Source organism: Barbus barbus, assembly GCF_936440315.1.
Source record: "Barbus barbus genome assembly, chromosome: 43".
In the NCBI taxonomy this organism is placed as follows: domain Eukaryota; kingdom Metazoa; phylum Chordata; class Actinopteri; order Cypriniformes; family Cyprinidae; genus Barbus; species Barbus barbus.
Genome location: NC_136721.1, coordinates 26,181,718 through 26,193,899, shown reverse-complemented (window position 1 = coordinate 26,193,899; position 12,182 = coordinate 26,181,718). Strand labels below are relative to the sequence as shown.

The following is a 12,182-nucleotide window of genomic DNA, read 5'->3' as shown; positions in this document are numbered from 1 at the left end:
ACCCCCGTGTCATCCAACATGTGTATGTCTTTCTTCAGTCGCAAAGGAAATATGTTTTTTGAGGGAATGTTTCTCCATATAGTGGACTTCAATGGTGATTTGAGCTGCAAAATGCAGTTTCAGTGCAGCTTTAAAGAGCTCCACACGACCCCAGCCGAGGAATAACGGTCTTCACACATTACGTAAGAAAGATCACGCGTGGTTAGTTCTTCGTCTTTGAACTTGATGTATGGTTTGTTATGATAGGACAATATTTGTCTGAGATGCAACTATTAGAAAATCTGGAATCTGAGGGAGCAAAAAAATCTAAATATTGAGAAAATCTCCTTTAAAGTTGTTCAAATGAAGTTCTTAGCAATGCATATTACTAATCAAAAATGAAGTTTTGATATATTTACGGTAGGAAACTTACTAAATATCTTGATGGAACATGATCTTAATATCCTAATGATTTTTGTCATAAAAGAGAAATGTATAATTTTGATCCATACAATGTATTGTTGTCTATTGCTACAAATATACCTGTGTTACTCATGACTGCTTTTGTGCTGCAGGGTCACATGATATTTTTCAGAAAATGAGCGATGGTTTCACTAGATAAGACCCTTATTCCTCGGCTGGGGTTGTGTAGAGCTCTTTAAAGCTGCATTTTGACGCTCAAATCGTTGGCCACCATTGAAGTCCACTATATGGAGAAAAATTCTCAAAAAAGGAATTTCTTTGCAACTGAAAAAAAGAAAGAAGTGAACATCTTGGATGACTCACCGTAAATTCTCAGGAAATGTACTTCTTTAAGACCGAGACAGACCCTCACATGTGTGTTTTCTCAGGTCTCTGCTGGTTTTTGACGGTTTCTCTGGTGTTGCAGCCGTTGTTTCTGTACGTGGCGCTGCAGGCGGTTCACGGCCCCCTAGAGGTCCCCGAGCGCTACGTCGCCCCCTACAGCTTCATCAAGGACGATAACCGGCGGAAGTACGCGGGGATGGTGTCGGCCATGGACGAGGCGGTGGGGAACATCAGCCAAGCGCTGCAGGACTCGGGGCTCTGGGACAACACCGTCCTCATTTTCTCAACAGGTACTGAGATCACGAGCCACTTTACTCCATTAGCTTGGGCTGATGATTTTAGGCGATGCAGCGCATCATTCAGAAGTACATTACAAAAGACTTTCCTCAATCGGAATTGACCTTGACGTGAAGTGGCAAACAGTGTTGGGGAGCAACTAGTTACATGTAACTAAATTATGTAATTTAATTGAAATGTAACTGTAGTAAGTTACAGTTTCTCAGAAAAAGTGTGTAAGTAAATTAGAGTTACTTGAAGATTAGAATGTTTATGATTACAAAGGGGGTTACATCTGAATATTTTCACACACACATACACACACACACACACTCACACATGCTTCAGGAGTTTAGGACACAGAATAGGACACATGCTTATTCCATAACTGTTTTATTTTCTACTTGGTTTTATGTGTATGCTTTGTTTTTTCCAAGGCACTGTTAGATGCAAGAGTTTTCTGTCATAACTGTGCAAAGATTTGATTTCAAAATCAGTATCATAGCTATTAAACAGTTTCTTATGGTTTTAAACCTGTATTTAACCTCAGACTGATCTCAAAGTAAAACAAAGTGCTAAATCTGATTTTGTGGTGGCTGTGCCTTAAAATTAAATTATTATAATTTTAATTCAAGTGATGAAGGATTTCGCAAGTGACAGTAGTGTGTGTTGAGTAATACTCTAAGGTTACATGTCTGAAAATGATTAACAGTTGAAAACATTAGAAATGTAGAAAAGTAATCAAAGAGTAATGAAATGTAATCAGTTACATTACTTTAATCTCATCTTCATAGATCTTCATAAGAGTGCAGTTAGTGCATGTTTTGTTGGTGCAAAACATAATCAGTTATGAATGACTTTTGTGGAAAACCTTAGGGTTTTTGCAGGTTGCTCTTCCATGAATGAAGGCGCCAAAAGTCTTCATAAAGTCATCATAATGGTATTAAGTGTTACATAAATATAAATATCATCCTCAGTATTTTTGTCTTGTTTTCTAGTACAAATATGTAAACATTCTTAAATCAAGACACATTTACTGGAGATGCAAGATGAAGATATGAAGTCTGGTTTTCAGTGTTGCTCAGATGCGCTTCAAACTCCGTCCACTCCAAGAAAACCTGCCCAAAACAAAAGAATGTGATAGAATTTCATCACCATGGCAACTAGTGTTGATAAGGACCATTTTTACCTCCTTAACACTAAATAATGATGACAATGACAATACAGAGTTAGACAAATCAGTCAGTTTCCCAGCCGAGAGAACATTATAACAGCATCAAAACACAGTTAAAGAGAATGAGAAATATGACAAAAATGTCCAAACCTAAAGTATGTCAAATATTTGCAAACGGCAGCCAAGAAATGTGCAAACTCTCTTAACCCTCGGAAAAATACATGCGTCATTTTCAGTGTCAAAAACAAGCCCATTCAAATGTAGACAAAAAAAGATCAGAATTAACCAATATGAGTGCATAAAGGTGTTGAAATGTATTAAAAACAAAAAAAAACAAAAACAAATAGCCAGTCCTTTTTAAAAAGCAGCACAAATTTCCAGCGGTCCAACCTGATCAAAGAAGCCCAATCTGGCAACACTGCTTGTTTTGTGAGAAATTAAACAATGAATTGGGTTTATGATTAACATATAAACAAATATCTGTCAATGAGGAATGAAAACATGTTTCCCTTTGAATTAAGTAGATTTTTCTGAGCATATTAGCAGATATTTGTTCTTGTTTTAATCTTGTTTTCTCAGAAAATAACACTTATGTTTGCTTCTCAAGTAAATGTATCTTGATTTATGAATCTTCAGACATTGGAAAACAAGACAACAAGACAAGAGCAGAGATATTCAAGCCATATATTATTATTGATTTATTTAGTAAAATGAAAGGAAAACTACGGAAGCCCGTTTCCACCACTGAATAAAACAATTAAAAAAGGATGAAGTTAGAATCGACTGCGATTGCGAGAAAAAATGTCAGAATTGCAAGATAAAAAGTTGCAATTACCTTTTTTAAATTTTTTATTCAGTGGCAGAAACGGGCTCCCATAGAAAACTAATGAGATCTGCTGGAAGTTGTGTTCTCAAACTCTTCTTAGCTTCATGGTCATCAAACCTGCAGAAGCCCGTCTGCGCTGATCGCTCATTAGGTGGCGCTGTTTCCTCAGATAACGGCGGTCAGACGCTGACCGGAGGAAACAACTGGCCTCTGCGTGGCAGGAAGTGGACGCTCTGGGAGGGCGGAGTCAGGGGCGTGGCCTTCGTGAGCGGCCCGCTGATAGAGCAGCCTGGAGCTGTCAGTCGAGAGCTCATCCACGTCTCCGATTGGCTGCCTACGATTGTGGGTCTGGCCGGGGCGTCGACCAACGGCACCAAACCTCTGGACGGGTTCAACGTGTGGGACACCATCAGGTGAGAGTGAGCCGCTCTTCATCATCATCATCATCATCACTGGGTGTCATTCACACAGTAGCTATGTTTCCATCCACCTGTTTTTATGTGCATTGTGAAATTTCATAAAAAAATGCTGGATGGAAATGCCAAGATGCACATCAATTCTAAAAATGCGCATTAAAAACGTGTGCAAGGCAAGTTTATTGATATAGCACATTTCATACACAATGGTAATTCAAAGTGCTTTACATAAAAAATAATCACAACAATAAAATCAAGGAATTTAAAAATTATTTATAATGAATTAAAACAGTTAAGAATAGAAAATGATTATACATAAAATAAAGTGCACACAATTGAGTAGGATAAAGTTTTTATCCGATAAGAAGAAATGCACATAAACTATGATGGAAACATAGTGAGAGCCCTAAACATAACCACCAAATTGGCAAAGTACTTATTAATTAAACAATTAAAAGAAAGACAAATCCTTTCAAAATATCGCCTCGGTGACCATGACTTAGAGAAAGAGAAAGGAAGACATAAAATCCTGGATTCCTAGAGAACAGTGATTAAGTGAACACTCTTAAATCAAAGAGAGGATGAGAAACACAAATACACCACTACAAGCCAAATATTCTTTACTCTGTTTGAAGCATTGAATTGTTCATTTTTGTCTCAGACTCAGATTAAATGACTCAGAGAAACATGCTATATACTCAGAGAGGAGGACACGGCAGACACACTTTATTTGACTCTTTATTCTTCATTCTATATAATTGTAATTATTACAATTAATATTAGAAATACTTTATTTCTAATATTATTATTTTATTATTATTATTTTCTCTCATTTATTACTCATTTATTGTCACCTTTATTACTTTGGTGGTGTAATTATATTCTGTATTTTACACATCTAAAATGCTTTGCCAATACTGTAACACAAATGTGACCCTGGACCACAAAACCAGTCAGAAGGGCATTTTTTGAAACTGAGCTTCCATTGATGTATGGTTTGTTAGGAGAGGACAATATTTGAAAATCTGGAATCTGAGGGAGCAAAAAAATCAGAATCTCCTTTAAAGTTGTTCAAATGAAGTTCTTAGCAATGCATATTACTAATCAAAAATGAAGTTTTGATATATTTACGGTAAGAAATTTGCAAAATATCTTCATGGAACATGATCTTAATATCCTAATGATTTTTGTCATAAAAGAGAAATGTATAATTTTGATCCATACAATGTATTGTTGGCTATTGCTACAGATATACCTGTGCTACTCATGACTGCTTTTGTGCTGCAGGGTCACAAATATCATGCCATTAAAGGAACTTGATCTTGAGTGTGTGTGTGTGTGTGTGTGTGTTTCAGTCGTGGTAAAGCGTCTCCTCGAGTCGAGCTCCTGCACAACATCGACCCGCTGTATGTGGACACTTCTCCATGTGAGTCAGAGACCGGTTCACACCAGACCAGAATCCGGTTTAACTTCTGTCTGGAGAAACACACTTGAGCTGTGGGTTCTCTGTGTCTCCTTCAGGTCCTGGAGACGAGGTGTCGGGAGAGTTTCTGGAGGAGTCTTTACGCTCGTCTCGGCCCGCTGCTCTCGAGTCTCGCTCAGAGTTTAACATCTCGGTTCACGCCGCCATCCGCTACAAGAACTGGAAGCTTCTCACGGGTTACCCAGGTGAAACAAATCGTTCCCTGTGTCTAAATGTCATTCATTTTCCCGACTGAAGATGTGTGCTGGATCAAATTCTGTATTCTTCCTAATTTTGAGATGCTGATTCCTAAAACAGTGTGTTTTGCTGGAGCACATCATGTGTATTTTATAACACTTTTGCTCATTTTCTCCCTTAATCAGCAGAAAAACACTCAAACACATGATTCCTGTCTGAATCTGAGTCAAATCACAACTATCTGTTCAGTTAACACCATTATTGTTCACATGTATGACATTATTTTATGCCTAGTCATGATTTCAAGGACAAAAGAAAATGCAAACATGAGCCTGATGCAGTTTTCTGCTGTACCTGTGGGTGTTTTACTGCATCTAACTACGACAGAAAATACAGATTTAGTGTAAAAAAATAAATAAAAAAAGAAACATATATATATTGATGGAAATATATCTTGATTTCAGAATCTTTTACACATTTCCTCTGGAAAACAAGACAGAATCACTGAGGAGAATTTGTGTTCACTTTAATTTATTTAATACATTTTCTTCAAATTTACCTTCAGACAGCCTGCAGAAACCCTGAATGTGTACATCATGGAATGTTTTATTGATATTTTTGAACTCTGCATTATCAAATCCGCTAAGATGAGACTGTTTTGAGATGTTTTGAGTGTGATCATATGACAGGAGCTCCTGGTTTCTCTCAGGTTGTCCTCTGTGGTTTGCTCCCCCTGGTGGCCGTCCGCTGGGGGCCTCGGAGCCGCTGAAGCAGGTGATGCTGTTCGATGTTGAGAAGGATCCCGAGGAGCGTGTGGAGGTGTCTCATCAGCGGCCGGAGGTGGTGTCCTTCCTGCTCAGACGCCTGCAGCAGTACCAGAAGCAGGCCGTTCCCATCATCTTCCCCCCCGACGACCCCCGCTGTGACCCCAAACCCACTGGAGCCTGGGGACCCTGGGAGTAACGAGGAGGAGGAGGAGGAAGGCTAATGATGCAAACAGAACTGAGGCGTTCATGAATGAGCTGAAGAGAAACGTCTGAGATGTTTATGAATAATCATAAAGTTTATGAATATTTTTAATCTTCTTCTTGATTCTGTGTGTGGGAGAGTGTGTGTGTGTGAGAGAGAGAGAGAGAGAGAGAGAGTGTGTGTGAGTGTGCGAGTGTGTGTGTGTGTATATGTGAGGGAGTGAGTGTGTGTGTATATGTGAGGGAGTGGGTGTGTGAGTGTGTGTGTGTGTATATGTGAGGGAGTGAGTGTGTGAGTGTGTGTGTATATGTGAGGGAGTGAGTGTGTGTGTATATGTGAGGGAGTGTGTGTGTGTGAGAGAGAGAGTGTGTGTGAGTGTGCGAGTGTGTGTGTGTGTATATGTGAGGGAGTGTGTGTGTGTGAGAGAGAGAGTGTGTGTGAGTGTGCGAGTGTGTGTGTGTGTATATGTGAGGGAATGAGTGTGAGTGTGTGTGTGTGTGTGTGTGTATGTGAGAGTGTGTGTGTATATGTGAGGGAGTGAGTGAGTGTGTGTGTGTGTTTATAGCTCTTCCATTTAAAGGGATCATGAAACGAATCAAAAAGTTTTTGATATTTACACATACAAGTGTTTCCTCTACAATAAAAACATACTGCAAGTTTCAGAACTCAAAACTAGTGTAAAATATGAATGATTCTTTTCTACGCTGTGAGATGTGATGTAAATCAATGAGATGTTTATAACAGTAGAGCAGATACTGACATAAAGTGATCTAAATATCAGCGGTCGCTCTATATCTCCAGTAATATGTCTCAGTAAGATGAGATGTAAATGATCCAAACATATAATGCAATGCTGATTAAGAGATGAAGAAATAAACGCTCCTCAGAAGATGTGAGATGAAGATCATTCCTCCGCTGAGGAACAGAGAGAGTAAAGCTTCTGGAAACAAACGCTCCTCAAAAGATCCTGATGATCAGATTTGAGACTAAAAGATGATTGATGGAGAATCAAGTAAAGCTGAGCTGCTTCAGTCCAGTAAGAGTTCATCTGGAGATATGACTGCACTTATTCTGACCTTTACTTGATCAAAATCAGACAAGATTTGACACTGAAGCAGCAGCTGAACAATTACACTAAAAGAGCTTCTACTGGATAAAACACTCTAAACTATCAATCAGACGACAGAAGACATGAGGAGATTGAGTGAAACAGCTTTAACAGCAGAGTTTGACCAATTAGAGACTTAGAAAAATGATACAGTAGCTTTATAAGGTTAAAACACTTGTATGGTGTTGTTGATTGTTCTTCATGAGCTGTGTGAAGATGACTGAAATGACATGCAGATGTGGCTTTCAGCAAATAAAGCCACTGATTGTATGTAGACTGAGTTTCTCATGTTCAGATTGAGGATGTTTCCCAGCGAGCCGCATCAGATGTTTGACGGGACGGTGTGTAGTTTCTGTGACTGTGGTTCTGTGTGTGTTTGTGCAGTGACTCTATCATAGATCCATCAGCTCCACTGAATCACATCAGCCAGATCAGAGCAGATGTCATTAAGTGTCTCTGCGATGAAACACAGATCTGCTGCTGTTTGGTAGTATGTGAAACAATATGAACTAAACATCTCTCATCTGCAGTAGTGTTTACTGATGGACTCTCATTTGCTCTTAGTGTTTAATATGGAACTAATTACAGCTGATAAAAACATCACAATAATCCACACCACTCCAGTCCATCAGTTAACATCTGGAGAAGAGTAAACCTCAAACAAATCCATCAAGACGTTTTTTTAACTCAAATATGAATCTATAATCCATCATAACTCTTCCTCCAGTGAAAAAGCCCATCTTCTGTTGTCTCTCACATCAAAATCCAGCCACATATTTGTTTAGAGCTGTTTTGGACTGTTTGATCTGTGCAGATTTCTCTCCTGATTCAGACCAGAACACTTTCTCACTGGAGGAAGCTGACTGATAAGCTAACTGATGGACTGGAGTGGTGTGGATTATTGTGATGTTTTTATCAGCTGTTTGGACTCTCATTCTGACGGCACCCATTCACTGCAGAGCATCCATTGCTGAGACACTGATGCAGAGACACATTTCTACAAACCTGATGAAGAAACACACTCATCCTGATCTCAGATGAACTGAGAGCACATTCTCAGCAGATTTCTAGCATGATTTCTCTGGTTTGATATGATGACGTCACTCTTCTCAGGATCACTTCTGGTCACTAACACAATGTCTTCATCCGTCTGAAGTGTGTTTGTGCTTCAGAGATGGAGAACAGATTGAAAAGCCATTAGAGAGGAGGAGACAGACTTTTCCAGAGACGGCACAGAAACTACAGCTCACTTCCTGTAATCAGACCCTCCCCCTCCTCTGCACTTCCTGTGCCTGTGGAATGGAGCTCTGTGATTGGCTGGAGCAGAGGTTCAGTGTCTCCATGTATCTCAGTCTGTCTCGGTTTCTTTCTGAACTTTAATGTTTAAAATAAGAACAAATATCTGTCAGTGGGCTCAGAAAAATAATCTTGTTTTCCTTTTAAATTGAGTTTATTTTTCATTCCCCATTGACAGATATTTGTTCTTTTGATCATAAACTCTTCATTTCTGATAAAGTTCTCAGAAAACGAGACTCAATATCTTCTCCCAAGTACACTTCCATAATGTCCTTAAAGTGCTCCATTCATGGTGTCCCAAAATAGCACAGTTGAGTACACAGATGATCTCAAGCAGTACTAAAGAATAATAAGTTTTAGTATATTAAGTACAAAATTAGTGCGTGAAAATAGAACACTTTAAGTACATTACTGAAGAGCACTTTTTTTTAACCTTCTGCAGTAAATGTGTCTTGATTTAAGAATCTTTAGATATTTGTGCTGGAAAACAAGACAGAAACCGTGAGGAAGAGCATGAGACCCTGCAGTGTTTCCAGTGTTCTTGTGTGATCAGACGAGAAGCGGTCAGAGACTCCAGACGCTCTGAGCTCTTCAGATGAGGACTGATGTCAGGTCAGAAGGGTTTTGTTGCAGCTGGAAACAGAGCAGACATGTTGTGTCTCTGGTTCACAGATGAAGCTGCTAATTTTGTGTGATTTGACTGAGGGACTCTGGGAAAGCGCTGGAGGTGTTTGTGTGTCCTGTTACACGTGAACATTAATGGACGGATTAACGAGTCACGAGGGTCGTGTGTGTGTGTGCTAAAAAAAAAAAAAAAAGTGTGTGTGTGTGTGTGTGTGTGTGTGAGCGCGAGAGTGTGTGTTTGAGTTTAAAAATGCAGTTTTACAAATGCTAGAAACATGTTTTTCGAAGGAAAGATTGCTATCAAAAAGTACGCCTAGGTTCCTAGCGGATGACGAAGAATTTACAGAGCAGCCATCAGGTATTAGACAGTGATCTAGGTTATTACATGCAGACGTTTTTGGTCCAATAATTAACACCTGTTTTTTCAGAATTTAGCAGTAAGAAATTGTTAGTCATCCAGTTTTTGATATCAACTATACATTCCGTTAGTTTTGCAAATAAGTTTCATCAGGTCGCAAAGAAATATAGAGCTGGGTATCATCAGCATGAGCTAACACCATGTTTCCTAATGATATCTCCCAAGAGTAACATGTAAAGCGTGAAAAATAAGGGGCCAAGTACTGAGCCTTGAGGTACTCCACACTGCACTTGTGATTGGTATGATACCTCTTCATTTACTGCCACGAATTGATGGCGGTCAGATAAGTACGATTTGAACCATGCCAGTGCACTTCCTCTAATGCCAACATAATTTTCTAGTCTATTTAAAAGAATGTTGTGGCCGATAGTGTCAGACAGACAGCCAGTTTGAAGGTTTTTGGGACATATCCTAATGACAATGATGAGTTAATAATATTCAGAAGAGGATCTATTACTTCTGGAAGCACCTCTTTTAGGAGTTTAGATGGAACAGGGTCTAAAATACAGGTTGTTGGTTTAGCTGATTTAACAAGTTTATACAATTCTTGATTTCCAATAGAAGAGAATGTTTGTGTGTGTGTGAGAGAGAGAGAGAGAGTGTGTGTGTGTGTGTCTGTGAGAGAGAGAGTGTGTGTGTGTGTGTCTGTGTGTGTGTGTGAGAGAGAGAGAGAGTTTGTGTGTGTGTGTGTGTGTGAGAGAGAGAGAGAGTGTGTGTGTGTGTGTGTGTGTGAGAGAGAGAGAGAGTGTGTGTGTGTGTGTGAGAGAGAGAGAGAGAATGTGTGTGTGTGTGTGTGAGAGAGAGAGAGAGAGTGTGTGTGTGTGTGTGTGTGTGTGTGTCACAGGAAACACCTTGAGCCGTCCTGCAGCTATCGTGGGTGTGACCTTTGACCTTTGATCTGATATCAGTGAGGTCTTGACAGCTGCAGATCTGACCTCATATCAGACTCTCTCTCTGTCTTCTCCTCTCACTCGTCCATCTGCTCTCTCTCTCTGTTTTTCTGTCACACACTCTGTGTCTTTACTGTGGTAAAATCAGTGTAAATCTGCCTCAGCTTACTGGAACAGATCGTCCTGCAGTGCTTTGTTTTGATGACTCTTCATCTCATTCATTATCTTCCTTCTGAGAGAATTGTTTAAATATAACCAAGAAAATATTCTTTGAAAAAAATTATTTTCTTGGTTGTACAAACGTTAATGGAAGATTTCATTTTATAATTTTTGCAAACATTATAGGAATGTTATGTTTGAATGTTCTCTGAAACAACTAGTAACATTTACATTTCCAGCTAAAATGTCTTGGTGTTTTTTCCCCCAAACAATGAGCGCTGGGTGCTGTCTTTGTGTTGTAAAAACTGTATTTCAATACTCGCAAAAGTATTGCATTCCTTCGAGAACCAATGCAAAACTTTTGTGATATATGAATAATATGAGGTGGGAAGAACGTCTATATTCCAGTTTGCAAGCGAATGCAAAGTTAATCTCGGGGGAATGCAATGGAACGCAACACTTTTACAAAAAAGCAAATGTTTATCTGAGCAAACACAGTTTCTCAGGAGAATGCAGGACTTTAGGAAGACAACGCAAATGTTTTTAAACGAGAATGCAAGGTTTCTCAGGGAAAAGCAACATGTTCACTAACAAAAGTATTACTTTCCTCCAAAATTAACTTTGTATTTGTGTGTGATACATTTTCGCTCACTCGCACACAAAACCAATCCTTTTTTGCAAGCAAATGCAAATGTATCGCACACAAATGCAAAGTTTCTTGGGGGAACACTATATTTTTGCAAGAAAACCCAAAGTTTCCTAAAGGAACACAGTACTTTTGAGAGAAAACTCCACCAACATGTCCCTCCAGCGTTCTTCAGAATATCTTCTCATGTTCCTGAGGAACCTCATTAGTCCAGATCAGCTCTGCATGATAAACACAGAGGATCTTTACATCGCAGCTGTTTCTCCTACAGCAGTGAGATTAAACTGAGAACACATGGAGGCTTTTACTGAAGTGTCCGGTGTCTTGGTAATCTTACACGTGTGTCCTCCAGACGTCTCAGGAATGTGAGGAGAAACGCTGAGACACAGCTGAGACTGGGATCCTCACACACTCTTGTTTCTTCAGCTGTGTGTGTGTGTGTGTGTGTGAGTGTGTGTGTGTGTGTGTGTGTGTGAGTGTGTGTGAGGGGATGATCTGAAGGATGTGTGCCATCCAAACAAACACACACACGTCTGAGAGATCGCAGAGAAAACAAGCTCTTCATGTCCTTCAGAGAGAAACTGATATGGAAGCGTGTTTCCAAAACAGGATAAAAATTATTTAATAAGGTCATTGTGACATTTTATCTCACAATTCAGGCATTTTACTAATTCTGTGTTATTATATCTCACTTCTGACTTTTAATTCTGAGAAAATAATTGTGAGATATTAACTCTGAAATATAAATTCTGAGATTCCCAGCAAACAAAAATATGCTCAGCTAACATTATAAATACAACTCTTTCATGTCCTTCAGAGATACAGATGTGTTTCCACCACAGGATATAAAAATTAAAACCAAAAGTGCGACTTTTTATGACAATTCTGGCTTTTTTTTGCAATTCTGAGTTTATATATTTGTTTTCTCCTGATT

General features: G+C 39.2%; 1 protein-coding gene across 1 annotated transcript in view; it reads left to right on the top strand.

Annotated features, from left to right (window-relative positions):
- The window catches only part of arsb (arylsulfatase B), a 12,571-nt gene extending 5,685 nt beyond the window's left edge, over window positions 1-6,886 (top strand). The window contains exons 4-8 of the mRNA XM_079404720.1: window positions 869-1,076; window positions 3,232-3,475; window positions 4,834-4,904; window positions 5,000-5,146; window positions 5,848-6,886. Coding sequence (XP_079260846.1) covers window positions 869-1,076; window positions 3,232-3,475; window positions 4,834-4,904; window positions 5,000-5,146; window positions 5,848-6,101 — 924 coding nt within the window. The 3' untranslated portion in view covers window positions 6,102-6,886. The remainder of the gene's footprint in view (window positions 1-868; window positions 1,077-3,231; window positions 3,476-4,833; window positions 4,905-4,999; window positions 5,147-5,847) is intronic.
- Window positions 6,887-12,182: the final 5,296 nt, after the last annotated feature.